The sequence below is a fragment of the Telmatherina bonti genome, assembly GCF_933228915.1.
Source record: "Telmatherina bonti genome assembly, chromosome: 8".
NCBI classification, from domain to species: domain Eukaryota; kingdom Metazoa; phylum Chordata; class Actinopteri; order Atheriniformes; family Telmatherinidae; genus Telmatherina; species Telmatherina bonti.
In genome coordinates, this window is record NC_136626.1 from 21588262 (window position 1) to 21604083 (window position 15822).

General features: G+C 37.3%; 2 protein-coding genes across 5 annotated transcripts in view; both read left to right on the plus strand.

Moving 5' to 3' along the window:
- The first annotated feature begins 208 nt into the window (after window positions 1-208).
- On the plus strand, window positions 209-4769 carry ndufb5 (NADH:ubiquinone oxidoreductase subunit B5). Its single transcript, XM_079244649.1, has 6 exons — window positions 209-353; window positions 1236-1318; window positions 3008-3074; window positions 3170-3231; window positions 3583-3689; window positions 4563-4769. Exons 1-6 carry the CDS (start codon window positions 236-238, stop codon window positions 4681-4683), a joined length of 558 nt encoding a protein of 185 aa, XP_079100775.1. The 5' UTR covers window positions 209-235; the 3' UTR covers window positions 4684-4769.
- Window positions 4770-6518: 1749 nt separating this feature from the next.
- Window positions 6519-15822, plus strand: part of usp13 (ubiquitin specific peptidase 13) — a 34835-nt gene continuing 25531 nt past the window's right edge. For all 4 annotated transcript variants that reach the window (XM_079244981.1, XM_079244982.1, XM_079244983.1 and 1 more), the window contains exons 1-6: window positions 6519-6686; window positions 8620-8745; window positions 10373-10433; window positions 13366-13487; window positions 14234-14376; window positions 15620-15804. In XM_079244981.1, the coding sequence (XP_079101107.1) occupies window positions 6576-6686; window positions 8620-8745; window positions 10373-10433; window positions 13366-13487; window positions 14234-14376; window positions 15620-15804 (748 nt within the window). In that variant the 5' untranslated portion in view covers window positions 6519-6575. The remainder of the gene's footprint in view (window positions 6687-8619; window positions 8746-10372; window positions 10434-13365; window positions 13488-14233; window positions 14377-15619; window positions 15805-15822) is intronic.

The window sequence follows — 15822 nt, forward strand, 5'->3', positions numbered from 1 at the left end:
TGTATTACGCAGTATGCGTTTTGCCCATTTACTTTTTTCATTATTCGGAAATTAATTTACGATTAAAAGTTAATAGTATGTTATTTATATATTTTCAAAACAATGAAAGTACAATAATAAAATAAATAAATAAATGCGCTTTAAATAGCAACATGTATGCCCCGACCTCACATAGCGTCACTTTCTCTTCAACCAATCACAGCCTGCGTTGTTGGACAGTCGTCCCACAGCAGTGATGGTGGGCATGAGCCTTCTGAAGTCTGCTGCTGCTTTTGCAGCCAGACTAAGTCTACCAAAATCTGGAAGTACTGCTGCCAATTTACTTACTCGAACTATCCCAAGAACAGATAAAGGTAAGACACAGCCAGCTGGTTCAAATGGTGATACGGGTCATTCTAAAAGGGGCCCGTTTCTGTTATGACCTTGTGCTGAGGATTGTTAGCTTGCTAGCCTGAGCTAACCAGAAACGTAGGTCCTGCTGTCAACAAAAATAACGCCAACTTAAAAGTTGAAATATTTTTTAGATGTGCCATGTCTTCTGTACCATTACAATAGTTTGACCACAGGCCATTAGTTGGTTTATGGATACAATTGTAATTTGCTGTCCTACAGTTTCATCATTACGCACCAAAATGGCAAAAATGTCTTGTTTTTAACCGACATTAGTAAGATTATACAGTATCCAAGCGTGCACATATTACAATGTTTTATTTCAGTATATTATTGCGAAAAAAAGCTGATTAATTAGGTCACAATAAACATTTTTAGAGTACTTGTAGAAGAATTGTACTTCTAATAAGTTATATGATGCAGAAATGATTTTGACCACGTTTAATAATTATGTCTATATAATATATGTTTTTTCGAATGTAATCATTAATGTTCAGTAACTTATTCACGTATTTTTAAAATAATTTATTATTATTATTATTATTATTATTATTATTGATAATAGTAACTTATTTTACTATTATATTAACAATATATTATCAATACATAATATGATAACAACAACAATAATATTAATTATTGTTATTGTTCTCTTTAAAGTAGATGCATTCAAATGGCATTATACAAAGAAATAATTTTGACTACTCATGAAATAAGTATATGTGTACACTATAGTATATACATTAAAATGCAGCAACTCTTTCCCTGTTTCATGTAAAACACTTTGAGTAGTCCTGTACATGAAATTCGATATACAAATAAATTTGCCTTGTCGTATTTTGCAGTGGCTGTCCGTTGGGGTCATGGAAAGAAAATGTTTGTTATCAAACCCTCTGACTACTATGACCGGAGATTTCTGCGCTTAGTGGTGAGTACTCCAACACGAGTTTATGCTCTGACTTAGAAAAAGAGTTGCTTAACGTCAGGAACAGTTTTTAGGTAGAGCAGTGTGTCATTTAAGAAGTTAAAGCGTGGTCATTGTTGCCCCTTTAAAAGCTGCTTTGGAGATAACAATTACTAAAATCCTGGAATATAAAGTTTCTTATTCCTTTATCAGATTTTTGTCAGAGCTCAAATTACGGGAATTACTTGATGAATTAATTTTTGATAAATATGCACATCATCACTCATACTTTAAAGAAGACTCTTTACTTACCTTATCTTAATTATATGATAACTGCTGATGAATTTTGTGTGAGCTGCACTGTGTGGTGGTTAGTACAGGAAAAAAAGTCACTGGTTTGGACCTCATGTGGAATTTCCACGTCCCCATGTGTATCTGTGGATTCTCATCTTCCTCCCACAATCCAAGGACAATCCTCTGTCTCTTTGTGTTGGCCCTGTGATGGACTGGTGACCTGTCTCTGGTGTACCCTGCCTCTTGCCTTCAAATTGTTGGGATAGACTCCAGTTTTTCTGTGACCTTTAATTGGACTGAGTGGTGTAAGAAAATAAATGAATAAATAAATAAGTTTCCTAAAGCTTCATAAATTATATATAGCTTTATTAATATTTAAAAATATAAAAACACATAAATTGAGAATATTTAGGCATGATAATGATTTTTTTGCCCTTAGTTTCAAATGTTAAATGTAGTGTTGCAACGGTAGAGGTAGCCCGTGGTGTGGGCCGTTTTTGATCCACAGTTTCTGTATGTATTTTGTTTGTAAAGAGAACTGTTTTTAAGTCCCATAATTACATTTTTATTTTGTTAATCAGAAAAACCATATCCTCACCTTAGGAACAAATTATATAAAATAGATTAACACTTTCTGTAATGAAAGGTATAACAGTGATAATGTGATTAGATGATAAAATAAAGAATAAAATTTGAGAATCAGTGGGAGCCACATATCCTTGTAGAATAAGGCAGCCAGATCATCACTTTCTGCTGTCATGATGCTGGACAGGACAGATTAAAAACAAACAAACAAAAAAATATATACCAATAAATAAATATATGAAAATATATATTCTTTTTTTAGGTCCACGCTTTTTTTCCTGCTGTTGTTGGTTTGGGTCACTTGAGTGTCCTGGGTTCAGGATGTATTATATCTGTGCTAAAGATGCTTGGACATATTGCATGTTTCCTTTAGTATATGGGAGACCTTGTGAAAACACTCTCGTTGGTAGTGAAATGTATTCTAAATGTTTTCACTCGCTTGTCACAGTACTCAACGGCTAAATCAAATAATCTCACACTAAAGATCTGAATGAAGCCGGAGCATCTTTAAACCTTTTTCTTGGAAGCTACAATCAAGTCCCAGTGAGAGGAATGAGTGGGTGGGGGCAAAGCAGTGATTGGACATTGACTTGCAGGCGAACATTCACCTGTGTGGAAAGACACACATTCAGTGACCTGTAAAGCAGTAAATAAAGCACTAGTTAATATCTATTGCAAAATTGAAAATCTGTGGCACAGAAGAGCAGAAAATTCCTGTACAGTACAGTCCTATTGCATCTCTAGTTAAATGTCAGTTAATTTAGCTAATAAGCAGTAATTTGGATGGAACTCCTGCAGAATCACAAATAATCTTTTCTTTTTTTCCTCTCTCAGCAATATTACGTCCTGCTGACTGGTATTCCAGTGGCTATTTTGATCACAGGTGTGAATATCTTCATTGGTGAGTACAGATGTATTTTTGAGTTTTAATGTGTATTCTGGCCAGCTGTGGACTGTTCAAGCCGAATGAAACCTGGGTTATACTGTTTCATGCAGGTGAAGCAGAGCTGGCTGAAATTCCTGAGGGCTACGAACCTGAGCACTGGGAGTACTATAAGGTGTGACGCTTCCTATTATTGGTTCTTTTGTGTTATTTATTTAGGCTTTATTGCTCTGAACTTCTGTTTTTAGACATCCTATCATAAAAGGCTAAAGCATTTGTAATATTTCAAACTAAAAATCAAAGAGGTGCATGCCATTATCTTTGCTTTGCCTTTAAACTAAACACCTTTATTATTTTATGGGCTACTTTATTCAGTTTTTAGGCACTAATAAGAAATTTTACTTCTTTCCCCCTTTAATTTTTTGTGGTTAAAGCAGTTTTTAGTGTTATTACAGAGCAATCATCTAAAGCCCCTTCTGCAAACCTATTCCACAATTGATTTACAATAAACATTTGTCTTTTGCAGCACCCCATTACCAGGTGGATTGCACGCAACTTGTATGACTCCCCTGTGAAGGACTATGAAAAGATGATGGCTGCAGTTCAGATAGAAAAGGAAAAAGCAGACATGAGGTCAGTCCCAGGGTTGTCATTTCTGTCTCCAATGTAGAAACATATATATATATATATATATATATATATATATATATATATATATATATATATATATGAGGCCAACTGTACTTTGTTAGCAAGAATAATAAAAGGTCCATAATACTCATTTTTAGCAAGAAATAAGGCTATATATCCCTTTTGAAGCTTTTCATTAATTTATAAAAAGTTGCAATGCAATTGACTAAAGAAATTGTATTTAATATCTCTTAATAAAAAAACAAACAAATATTTGTGATTTTATTATAATGAAACCATATTCATTAGAATAAAGGACATATCACCATCTTTTTCCACAAAGACATAGTTTAAGAAAAGTAGGTTGTGTGGGTTTATGGTCACTAACAAGTGAATCAGCAGCATCAGAATAACTTTTTGAATTAGCAGCAGTGGAATCTTTCACTAAAAAATGTAGAAGCAACAACAACAAAAATACTGAACTTCAACACAACAGTCACAGTTTTTCAGTCTTAACTGCATTTCTGATCATTTCTTTACAAACCAGACAGATTTGTAGAGTAGAGACAAGACATTTACCTGTAGCAGGAAATATTTAAGAGCTGCAGGAAGGATCCATTTAACACCCCTGCTTTAAAGCACTGACACTAAACAGGAGGTTTTCACTGTACTCTGTATTTTGACATTTGTTTTTGGAACATCTGATGTTTTACACTGGTGGTCTACTTACACTAATCTGATGGCAGAGGCCTCACAAGTGATTCTACAGCTGCTGCTGAAGACATTGAAGTGTTATTTAGAATTATTTACCGTAGTTCCTGGATTCAGAGACTGCTCTTATCAGTTCTTTAATGACTTCCTGTTTGTCATTGCTAGAATCACACAACTGGAGGCACGCCGAGAGATGAGGCATGCCGGAGATGGCCCCTGGTTCCAGATACCCACCCTGAACAAGGAGCTAATTGACAGCAGCCCAAAGGCAAAACCTGATCATTAATGCAGATGTTATCAATACATCTTGCTGATCAATCTCTTTGTAAATTGTTTCCTTTATCACGTAAATAAAGTATCTATGTACTCTCATATTTACTTGTTTAGTGTATTTCCTCATTTCAGACATGAAGAAAGTTCACTTAGAGTGGGTGAGGTTATATTGCAGTTGCTGAGTGGATAGTGATGGTGTTCCAGGGTAAGAAGATGAACTAGCTCATACATATCTGCAGTTTATGTGAGCTTTTCATGTATGAATGGATTCAATCTGTTATAATGTAACATTAACAGATTGTAAACCCAAACGAATATTCAGCTTAGTGAGAGTCTTGTCCAGGTTCCCTCAGCTTATGCTGGAATAGGTACAATTCCCTCATCTGCCTGAAAAAGATGTGAATAGTCAGTAATGAAATTTAAACCGATCAAAGAAATGGACTCAATTTTTATAAAGGCATCACTAACCTGCATGTGTGGTGCGAATGAGGTGGGACCAGAAAAAATTGGTAAGGGAAATGTATTGCACTTGAACTTTGTTTTTTATACAGGTAAAGATTATTTGGTTCTCAAAATACAAACGGTCTTGACATATACTCTTAATTGCGGCTTAAACGTGCACAATAAATACATGGCAGAAAAAGAAAGCGTAGAACTGTTTTTTTTTCTTTTTTTTCCTTGTATTTATTCAAAAATATTTTTAGTAAAAAGGGTTCTTGTTGCATCATGCACCTTAGGGCCATCATTATTTAGGGCGCTGGTGTCAAACTCCTGCCCCCAAGGGCCGATATCCTGCAGGTTTTTGTTGTCTCCGTGTTCCAACACACCTGACCTAAATTCATAGGTTGACAAGAAGCTGCTGGATCTATTTGATTTGAATTAGCTGTGTTGCTAGAGGGAAACAACAAAAACCTGCTGGATACCAGCCCTCGAGGACAGGAATTGACACCACTGAAAGGGCTTTTTTTTTCTCCCATTAATGGGATTTTCTTCAACTTTACCAGTCAATTTAAAAATGAAGACAAAAACAGTGATGCATATTGACATTAACTGTTTGCAGTTTAATACAAATGGAAGAAATGAGCTCCACCACTATAAATTGTGAAAGAAAATCTAATGTAAATTCGCAACTTTGCACTACAACTGTACGATTTAGTGCTGTAATAAGCCAGCAGGACAGTAAACACATTCATCACCAATCAAGCAGGGTTTTAGTTGTAATTAACTAGAGCGTCCACCAGGTGGCAGCGCTGTACAGATATGAAAAGGACAAAGGCTTGTTCTGTTTATTTTAAGGAATATCAACCTTTTTCACTTCAAAATGGACCTAAAATGAACCTGAAATGTTTATGGTGAATAAGTCAACATGAATTAAGCCTACACCTCCTACTTTCTTTTTAGTTTTCCTTTCTATCTTTATCTTTGTTCCCCCAACTTTAATAAAAAAAGTTTGATAGCCTGCAAATTGTAGGCTTAATATGATGAGATCCTAAAAAGTAAATAAATAAAAAGAAAAAGGCGCCTTTAAACACCCCAAATCGTGGAAGGAAAACATGTTGTAGTCCGTGCTGTTTATGAATCATCCTGAGATGTGGGAGGGGCCCTTCTGGTAAATCATCCGTATGTGCGGCGCGACGGCAGCGCAGCCAACAGGAGCCGTCATTTCTGCGCTTGGAGCAGGAAAACAACATCAACAACAAAAGAGTATCACTTTCGTGTCCCCAGCGTTGCAGCCAGCTTCCACCCCCCCCCCCCTTGTACATTTATTTTTGCCTTTTTTCAGCGTCACATCCTCCTGGCTGGAGGAATGTAGAGACGGAGTCCTTTAAAAATAGCATCCTCTCCTCTGACAGCGCTGCTCCGGAGGCTCCGCAGCACTGCGCTGCGAGAAGCAGGAATGCGAAGATGGCTGCAGACCTAGGAGAGCTGCTGGTCCCTTACATGCCCACCATCAGAGTCCCTAGAACGGGAGACAGGGTTTTCAAGAGCGAGTGTGCCTTTTCTTTCGACTCTCCCGTAAGTGTGTCCGACTGTCTCCCGTCCATATGCACGTGCACACACCGAGACTCGAGAGGCTTGTTTGGGGAGGGAATGCGTCTCCAGGGCGGGCTGAGGGTCTGCTGGCGGAGCAGAACGACCCACATCAGTCTGGAGGGATGTGTGAGAGGAAGTGAATGACGAGAAAGTATTAACATGTGAGGTTAAACTGATGGATAATTTTCCTTTGTGGTGTTCAGGCTTCACACAGCTTCAGCAGGCCAGTAAACACACACACTGACAGGCGCACACCCACCCACACACACACTCACACACACACACTTACCTGACAGACTGATTTCTGGGAAACCTCAAGCCGACTTGAAAGCTCCTGTGCAGTATGCAGTTCTTCAGAGAATTTATTCTTTAGTAAAGAATTAATTAATTTAAAAAAAAAAAAAAAAAAAAAAAAAAAAAAAAATATATATATATATATATATATATATATATATATATATATATAAAATGTATACTTATTGTTTTATATGAGATACTGCATTATAATTAGAATTTTTATTGTACATACTAATATACAGTCTATTTCTAATGTATATGTAGTTTATTTGTTAAATTATTATTTCAATGGAGAGACATTATGACAATTTAAATTTCATGTGTCTAGTATACACAATAATTGGCAAAAGAAATCTTATACTCATTTAATGACTGTAAGAAGTGAGTGTGTGGAGCTTTATTTGGTTATTGACGGTCTAACTTTCTGAGTGCTGTTTAATTCATTCGATATATTTTGTTATCTCTTTGTTGCCAGGTTGTGTAGTCACTGCATCAAAACAATGAGTGTTTCGCTTCATTTAAGCTTTTGAATGTAGGAACTTATTAGTTTAATCGCTTCTTGCTGTTGTAAAGTGACAAATAAGGAATTAATTCATCAATTTATTTTTTGCTCCAGAAGCTTTTTGCGATACTGAAGCTGTTTTTAAAGGTGACTCAGCTGTCTGGAGTTCATCATGTTGGCCTGTGGACTGCTCTATTTTTATCTTTGCACTGTTGAGGCTCATATGTCACTCTGGGCCACTTAAAGGTTTAACACTGTGGCATATAAAGCCTGCACTGATTTCAGATTTTGTTTTGAAGGGGTGTTTTCCAGTCCACATGGGAACTGCAGGAGGATATTTCTTTTTTTTCTCCAGCCTTAGCCTGGAGCAAAAGCATAAAGCCACAGTCCACAGGGGGCCTGGACTTCTAATAAAAGTAAAAAAATTATCAAATGAATGTGTCTTGTAACACTGTGTTTAGATACAATTGGTCATCTACAGACTTGACACAAATAGGTCATCATGTGTTTTTAAACTAAAGCAGTGGCTCATATATTAAAAATAATTAACCAAATAAACTCTTTATTTTATAGCTCTGTTTTAAATTTCCTTTATGAAGCAAAATATGACAGAAAAACCTTATTAATTACATCCATAGATTTTGCTTGTGTGGTGAAAAAGCACCACATTGAGTTGCGTACCTGTGGACTGACACTTGGCTCTATTGTTACATCTCTGTTGTCATGACGCTGCTGTTTGTGAATCTTTGTTCTCATCCTACTTTCACTACTCATACTGCACCAGAAATAAACCTCTCTCCTTTTACGTAACTACAAGTAAAACTTTGCTCCCCACTGCTGATACATTTTTATTTCAATTTGGCAGAGAAAAAACACACCTTAAAGCTTGAAATACTATTTAAACCTTTAAAACTTAAAAGCTACAGTTGAAGACCCGAACTTTAGGTTTTGATTTATAGCTTGTCGCCTTGTTTGAATCCACTGCATTTTATTCTGTTTTTAAGTACGATTTTAAATAAAATTGAAGCAAAAGGTTAAACTTGTGTTGCCACCTATAGTTTCTCATAATTTCTCATTTTGTGCTAAAACTCGTTGCTTGTTTGTTTTGTTGTCTAGGAGTCTGAAGGAGGCCTGTATGTGTGTTTGAACACATTCCTGGGCTTCGGACGGGAACACGTGGAGAGACATTATCGCAAAACAGGACAGAGTGTTTACATGCACCTCAAACGACATGTCAAACAGGTGAGTTGTTCATCTGGCAGTGATTTTTATATCAAGAAGAGCAGAAGCAGTCAGAGGTATGACGTTCTCACTTTTGTTTTTACTTTGTTGTATAAGTGCTATTTACAAAGGACAGAATCTGTAAATAAGTGGAAGTGAGGGAATAATATGAATGGAGGAGATAAGAATTGTTGAGAAGTCCAGTAAAAGTATTGTAAAACCAGTGATATATGCATTTTCTGCAGGATGAAGCCTTTTAGCTTCATGCAGATCCCAAAATATTTGCACGATTTCAGAATTTCATAGCATCATAGTTGCTATATGGACCTGAAAAATCTGTAATGGCTCATTTGAGCCTTCAGTAGCAATTTCCTACTGAGCAATGCTGAGTGTTTGTGTGGAACACCTGATACTGACAGCTTCTCTTTGTCTGTAGCTCAAGGTCTAATCTGTCTTCAGAAGCTTCCGTCATTTGTCCATTTTGTCCCATGTAGTTCAGTAAAGTTTAGTTCTTCACTTGTAATTAGATTATTTAGATTTCCTGTTTGCATCTGATTGCATCTTAAAATTGTTGGCTAAACATGCAAAAGTGTGAAGTTTGCTGCAAACACAGGAAGTCTTGTGGTGGACTAATAACTGGATGGTTTTAATTAACATAAACTAGTTTCTATTTAGGACTGCATTCCAAGAAAACCTTCAGAAAATTATTTCAAATAATCCCCCCCCTAAAAAAAGACACATTTTTGGGTGGTGTTTCCTTGGATTGGATTATTTTACGAGTCATAATATTCTTAAATATATCCTGGTCAGGTCATACCAGAGTGTTTAATTAAATACAACAGCAGATTGTGAAGAGGGATATTTACATTTGGACACAAACATGTTTTTTCTTCTTTGAAAAGTTGTTAGTGAAGAAGAAAGGCCCTCGCTGCTGCTGTGTTTTCTTACCAGCTCTTACTGCCTTTACATCGGCTCTGCTATTTCCATGCCTGGATCCAGAAAGAAACAGCTGCTCACATTCTGCAGGCCCCAGCCTCTCCTCGTTTTCTCTCATGAGTCCAATTGGTCTCGAGTGTGTCAGCATTCTCAGTCTTTCAACTCTGTCTAGCCAGCGGGTGTCAGGTGAACTTGATCAAACTGGACTCGAAGTATTTGGAGTCCAGCCGTTGTTTGGCTTCCATGAAGTTTGTGATTCTAAAGATTCCTGAAATGTGCAAACCTGTTTAAATGTTGTAGACCAGGCAGAACGCAGTACAGAAAAAAGACAACAGTCTGGCAAAGACCAGCCCGAACACATGATGTTAACATGATGTTAAATGTACTGTAAATAACATCTGTCCAAGTCTGCAAAGCTGTTAGTCAGCTTTTCATTTTGAGCCACTGAAGGATGGTTTTCCGCTCGCTTTGTAACCTGACCTGGCAACTGGAACATCCGGCATCTAATAAAATGACAACCATCCTGATCTGGCACAGCCGAGCAAAATAACCCTAAAACATAACAAAGCACATTTTGTTTTCAGTTTGGCTTTATTTATGTGTCCCCATTTTACAGCATTTTTTCTTTTTTTTTTTTTACAAAGAAATTTAGAGATTTTATTGAGATGAGAGCTGTTTGATTTAATTTAATCTGTGTTGGTGTTTCCTGCAGAAAGCTACAGGAGCTGCAGGAGGGGCCATCCCGAGACGGAGAAATGGAAAAGTTTTCTTAGGTACGCTACAACACTGTTTCATGATTCAGGTTCTCATTGGAGGTTCAAAAAAGCACATCCAAACTTGTCTAATGGAGAAATACATATACTTTAATAAATAAAGACTTTTATAGTAGTAAAATTGCTGACTGAACTTTTATAGCTGATTAAAGGTGCTTTGAAATCTACTTTTAGAAAAAGAGGATAAAACTCTTCCAGGTGCTGTTTGATGTACATTGTTAATGCAAAGTTTCAATGATCCTCACTTTACAAAAATGCTCTAATAGGAATCAAACCATTCTGACATTAGAAGAACCAACAACATTTGGTCTCAGAGCTTCAAACAGTTGAGTTAAATAACTTCCTGTCACAGATTCTCATGTGCTTTTTTAATGTTTGAGATGAGGAGTGTTATGTGAAGATGAGGGACCATCATTTATAAATGTTATTGTTCCACTAGGTTAAATTCAGATGTTGTGTTTGCTAAGCTCATGATGCTGCTTAGGTCCCATTAAATTCATGGAAACAACATTAATGTGTCTCTGATTAAAATTCAAAAGAGTAGAAAGGCCTTTGTAAAAATATATCTTCTGTTTTTACAGGAATTGTTCAAACATTGAGTATAAATCTCTTTGCTTTGCCCCAGTAAACAGAAATCATATCATTTGAGAGATTCATCGAATTCTATTTAATGTAGTCGTAGGATGCATTTGGAAAACTATTTAAGTAAATTAACAAACAAACAAAAATCTTCCAGCCATATTTCCTAAATGGAAAAAGTTAGCTTGTATCTTAGACACCGGATCTGTCAGATTTTATGCTGCATTTGCTTCTGGAACTGAGTTGTTATTTTAATCAGAGTTCACCTGCTTGGTGCAGTCGGTGGGTGTTGACCCTCCGATGTAATGGTCGATGGGAGGAGCCACAGAGTGGAACGCTCTGCTGTTTTGATACAACATGAGCTGTAAACTATGTCATGGTAATGTCCAATACCATTATTGAAATCAGGGTTAGCTTACCCAGTCAGTTCTCAGACCAGTCAGATTAAAGCTTGTTTCTCAAAAGAACCCACAGCAGAAGTGAATTTCAGTGGTGCTGTTCAGATGGAAAAGAGGTCTTTGATGAAATGTGAAACAATATAATAACATGAAACATTTTTAATTAATGGCTTTTTTTTTTACCTTTATCACCTGGATGATAATCTGCAGAAAGACGTACAGCAGGGCCAACCACTACGTCATTAAAAGTGCTCTGTTATATTCATCCAACAGTTGGAGACAGGCCAGAACCGCTCACTATATTACTATATTAAACACTTCTTGCAATGGCTATTTACTTGTGAAAAGATCCTAATCAAAAAGTTTCCCCACTGAATTTATGATTTTAATGTTAATGTTAGTGGCCAGAGTGAGTTATGTCCATTACAACATAGTGTGTTGTTTGATACCCTCCAGCTGCCCCTCTAGCTGGTCTTTACCAAAAGATATTCCCTATGATTATTCCTCCTCCTCTTCTCTAAATAGAGTGCATTTATTGGTATATATGGTTGGTAACTGTTCTAAATCAAAGCCTGGCCCACTCTCCTCCTCATCCTCTGGTTGGGCATGGGGTGGCTGGTTTACAGTTGGACCGCCTCCTGTCAGCTGCCACCACTTGTCAGTGTCCAGTTGAGGCTGACACACTTCTGCAGCGATGACGCTGTTAGCAGAGACCATGTGTCTCTCGGCCTCTTCCTCACCCTCCTTCCTCTCTGCTGGATGAATTCCTTCCACTCAGGCTCTCTTCAGTCTTCTTACATCCAGTCTAACTGCTGTACTCTTACTCTGGCTGCGTCTTTTCGAGTGTTTTCTTCTCTGGGATGATTCCTTTGATGGGTTTCGTATGGATCAGTCGTCATCCTTATAACAGTTCTGTGATCTAATCAAACCGCTAGCTGCTAACATCATATGTTACCATGAAAACACTGTCCACAATAACAATGTCAGGGATGAGCGGGGATCTTGTTTCTCATGAGTCATTCCACAACTTTTGAACGCAGCACAGAGCAGGCGGCTCAGAAAGGACAGACCTATTTTATGTGTCTGTTTCATGAAAAGCACAAAATTATATGAACAGAATCAGAAAAAGGTAAAGAAAGAAAAAAAAAAGTTTCCAATTTATTGACCCAGGTGAAAAAATAATAAACTATTAGAAATAAATGAAATAACATGCATTCTTGTCAATATTGAAAATAATTGTAAACTGCATGTCTAATTTTAATCAGTCTTTTGATATTGATCAGCAATGAAATGAAAGTATTATTGATGTCTGGTTAAGTTTTTCTTCAATTTTTTACGACTGCACTTTTATTCAAACTTGTTAAGTACCCTGAGATGAATTGGTTGTGAATTGATGTTAAACAAATAAAGCTAAAGTAAATTTAAACTTTTATTTCTACTGTTTTTAACAATTTATTGAAATGATTTGGATATAATGTTTTATCTCTGGAGTTCTTTGCAGCCAGTTCTGCCAGATTAACAGATTTATAGGATATAACATGGCAAAGATCAGCTGGATAAATGTGTCACAACATGCTATTGCAACAGCATCATGCATTCACTGAAACAACATTTGTCAAAGCCTTAATTAATCCCTAAAACTGCTCTGAAATTCAGACAAAATTCTAATTTGGTCACACTTGCAAATGTAGCTGTTAATTATTTAATGACTGGGATTGATTCATCATAAAGAGATTAAATAATAATGTTTTCTTACACTAAGTTTCTGTTTATGTACTGTCTGCAGTCTAAAGAATCATATTAAAAACACCCCCATCATCCCAATCTCAGGCAAAGTTGAACAGAAATATAATCCAGAATGAAATCTGAGTAACCATGTCGTTTCAGTGTTTGATCAGCAGTCACTGTGATCTGTTTGACTGCAGCTGACTCAGTGTCTGCTTCCTCCCTTAAAGATTTAGAGCTAAACCGTGATTTTAATGGAGAGGACTATGAATATGAGGATGAGGCCAAGCTCGTCATTTTTCCAGACCACTTCGAGATCCCTTTACCAAATATTGAGGAGCTTCCGGCTCTGGTTCGTGAGTGGGTGTTGTGTGTTTCTGTGCATGTTTCAACGAAGGTGCACTCAGTGGTTCCCAGTCCTGAATGAAAGAGCTGCTAACCAGCTTGAATACACTTTATTTATTGCTTTTTGGATGTTTGCATTAAAAAAATGGTTCAATTAAAACTTACATAAAATTATCTCTAAGAGTTACCTCACTTTTCTTTTAAGTGCAGGCTCAGAGATTTTCTTTTTTAATGATTGATTTTTTCTCTACTCTGCCACAAATGATAACAAGGGAACCATAATGTGCAAATGTTGGCGCTTTTATCACTTTTAAATGTCTTGTTTTCATCCTTGCATGGAGTTCAGAAGCAACACTCTACTGCTGCTGTTTGTTTTAGGGTTTAGAGCTTGGCTTTGGGATGGTCTTTTTTTGTTCTTTTTTGCTTTTGAATGCAGTTTCGTGAATGTGGTGAATAATTGTTCACTTCTAGAGACCACCCAGTGTTTTGCATGGTTTATGTTGGTCATCTCTGGCACTAGATGCGTGTTTCCTTATTCCGCCTTTTTCTTCTCAGTCTCCGTCAGTCACATGAAGCAGCATAGATTTATGTTTCCTTGCAAAAGTTTTGTGAGACTTCTTGCCTTTTTATGTGCTGCTGTTCACATAGTTGCTTCTTCTTTTATGAGAATTAAATGGCTGCACAGCTATAGAAATAAATAAATAATACACACACTCTGACATCCGCTCACCTACTGTCTCATCTGATGTCCAGGTGACCATTGCCTGTGACGCAGTTCTCAATGCACCATCAGCTTATAAGAAACAGGAGCCTGAGTCCTGGGAGGAGGAGATCCAGGTCTCGAGACACGCCAGAAGCCTCAGACAGTTGGACAACGGGGTCCGGATTCCACCCAGGTAAGACTGATGTTAAGCCACATTCCTCTAATAAACCTTATTTTTTGGAACCCGATCTTGAGAGATGAGCAGCCACCCGCCCTACCCTGGGGAGATGGGAGGGGTGGGTGAGAGAGGAGTTTTTTTTTGTTTTTTAATATATATATATAATATGTATGTGGCTACGTTAATTTATAAATTTACATCTGGTCTGGGCTAAGCACAGGTTGTCCTCAAAGGCTGGAGACACCCCTGACAGCCAACGCTGAAACATTTAGTGTTGCTGACAGTGAGGCAAGGAGGGTGAAGTGTCTTTCCCAACGACAAGGACACGGCGACAGATGGCTGGGGAAGTGGGATTTAAACCGCCAACTTACCAGTCATTAGACAACCTGCTCTACCACCTGAGCCAACACCACTGAACACATCAGTGCACATCTTAAACACTGAAGCCATGAGAACGCAGCAGGGCATCTCTGCAAGTCTTTGTGACTATAGCATTAATGCTGGACAGTAATGCTTATATAAACGGCCCTCTCTGCAGGCCAGACACACATCACATGAAAATACTGAAAGATGTTTCAATATATTCATTTAGTTGACATTTTAACATTTCATTTTCTAATATCTTGCAAAGACACTGATTAGAAGGGGCTGAAAATACTTTTGATTGTGTTGTAAGTGGAAAAAAACCCCCCCACACACTTCACGTATGTGATATAATTTCTTGTTTGATGTGTTGGAGGGATATGTAGAAGTAGAATACTTTTGGTTCAACATTTAACTGATTCTGATGTTGATGTGACAAAGACGTGCAACAAATATCGCTTCATGATTGTGAATAAACTCAGTCAAATTTCTGATTTAGTGAATAACGTCAACAATCTGGTTGCATATAAACATTCATTTTAAATAATTAGTTTAAATATGGAGATTTAACCATCTTTGTGTGTTTCCACAGCTAATTATACAAGCATACAGTGAAAGAATGTAGGAGGTTTAGGACAATACTAACCCTGAGATAGACATCAACCCAGTCTGCACTTAAACTCACAAAATACTTTGATCAGCCTTTACAATGTCCAGCATTTAGGATTTCCTCAGTAAAGTTTAACAGAGGACCGGCTGGAAACTGTTATGCAAATTCCATTTTTTATCAGCTTTAGTTTGGAATTGATAAAGTATTTTTCATTTAATTTCAAAGACACATTCAATAGGATTTTCAGCACAACAGCCTCACACATCTTTACCTCCTTGTTGTCAGTGGCTGGAAGTGTCAGAAATGTGAAATGAGAGAAAACCTGTGGCTGAACTTGACGGATGGAGCGGTGTTCTGCGGGAAGTGGTTCTTTGATGGGAGTGGGGGTAACGGCCATGCTCTGGAGCACTACAGAGAAACCAACTACCCCCTGGCTGTTAAACTGGACACCATCACCCCAGACGGAGCAGGTAACATGATCGTCTCAT

Excerpts from the sequence above, each read along its gene's own strand:
- ndufb5 (XM_079244649.1), top strand. The coding sequence starts at position 236 with ATGGTGGGCATGAGCCTTCTGAAGTCTGCTGCTGCTTTTGCAGCCAGA. Across the intron at positions 1,319-3,007 it reads GGAGATTTCTGCGCTTAGTG|CAATATTACGTCCTGCTGAC; the intron begins GTGAGTACTCCA and ends TTCCTCTCTCAG. Across the intron at positions 3,232-3,582 it reads AGCACTGGGAGTACTATAAG|CACCCCATTACCAGGTGGAT; the intron begins GTGTGACGCTTC and ends TGTCTTTTGCAG.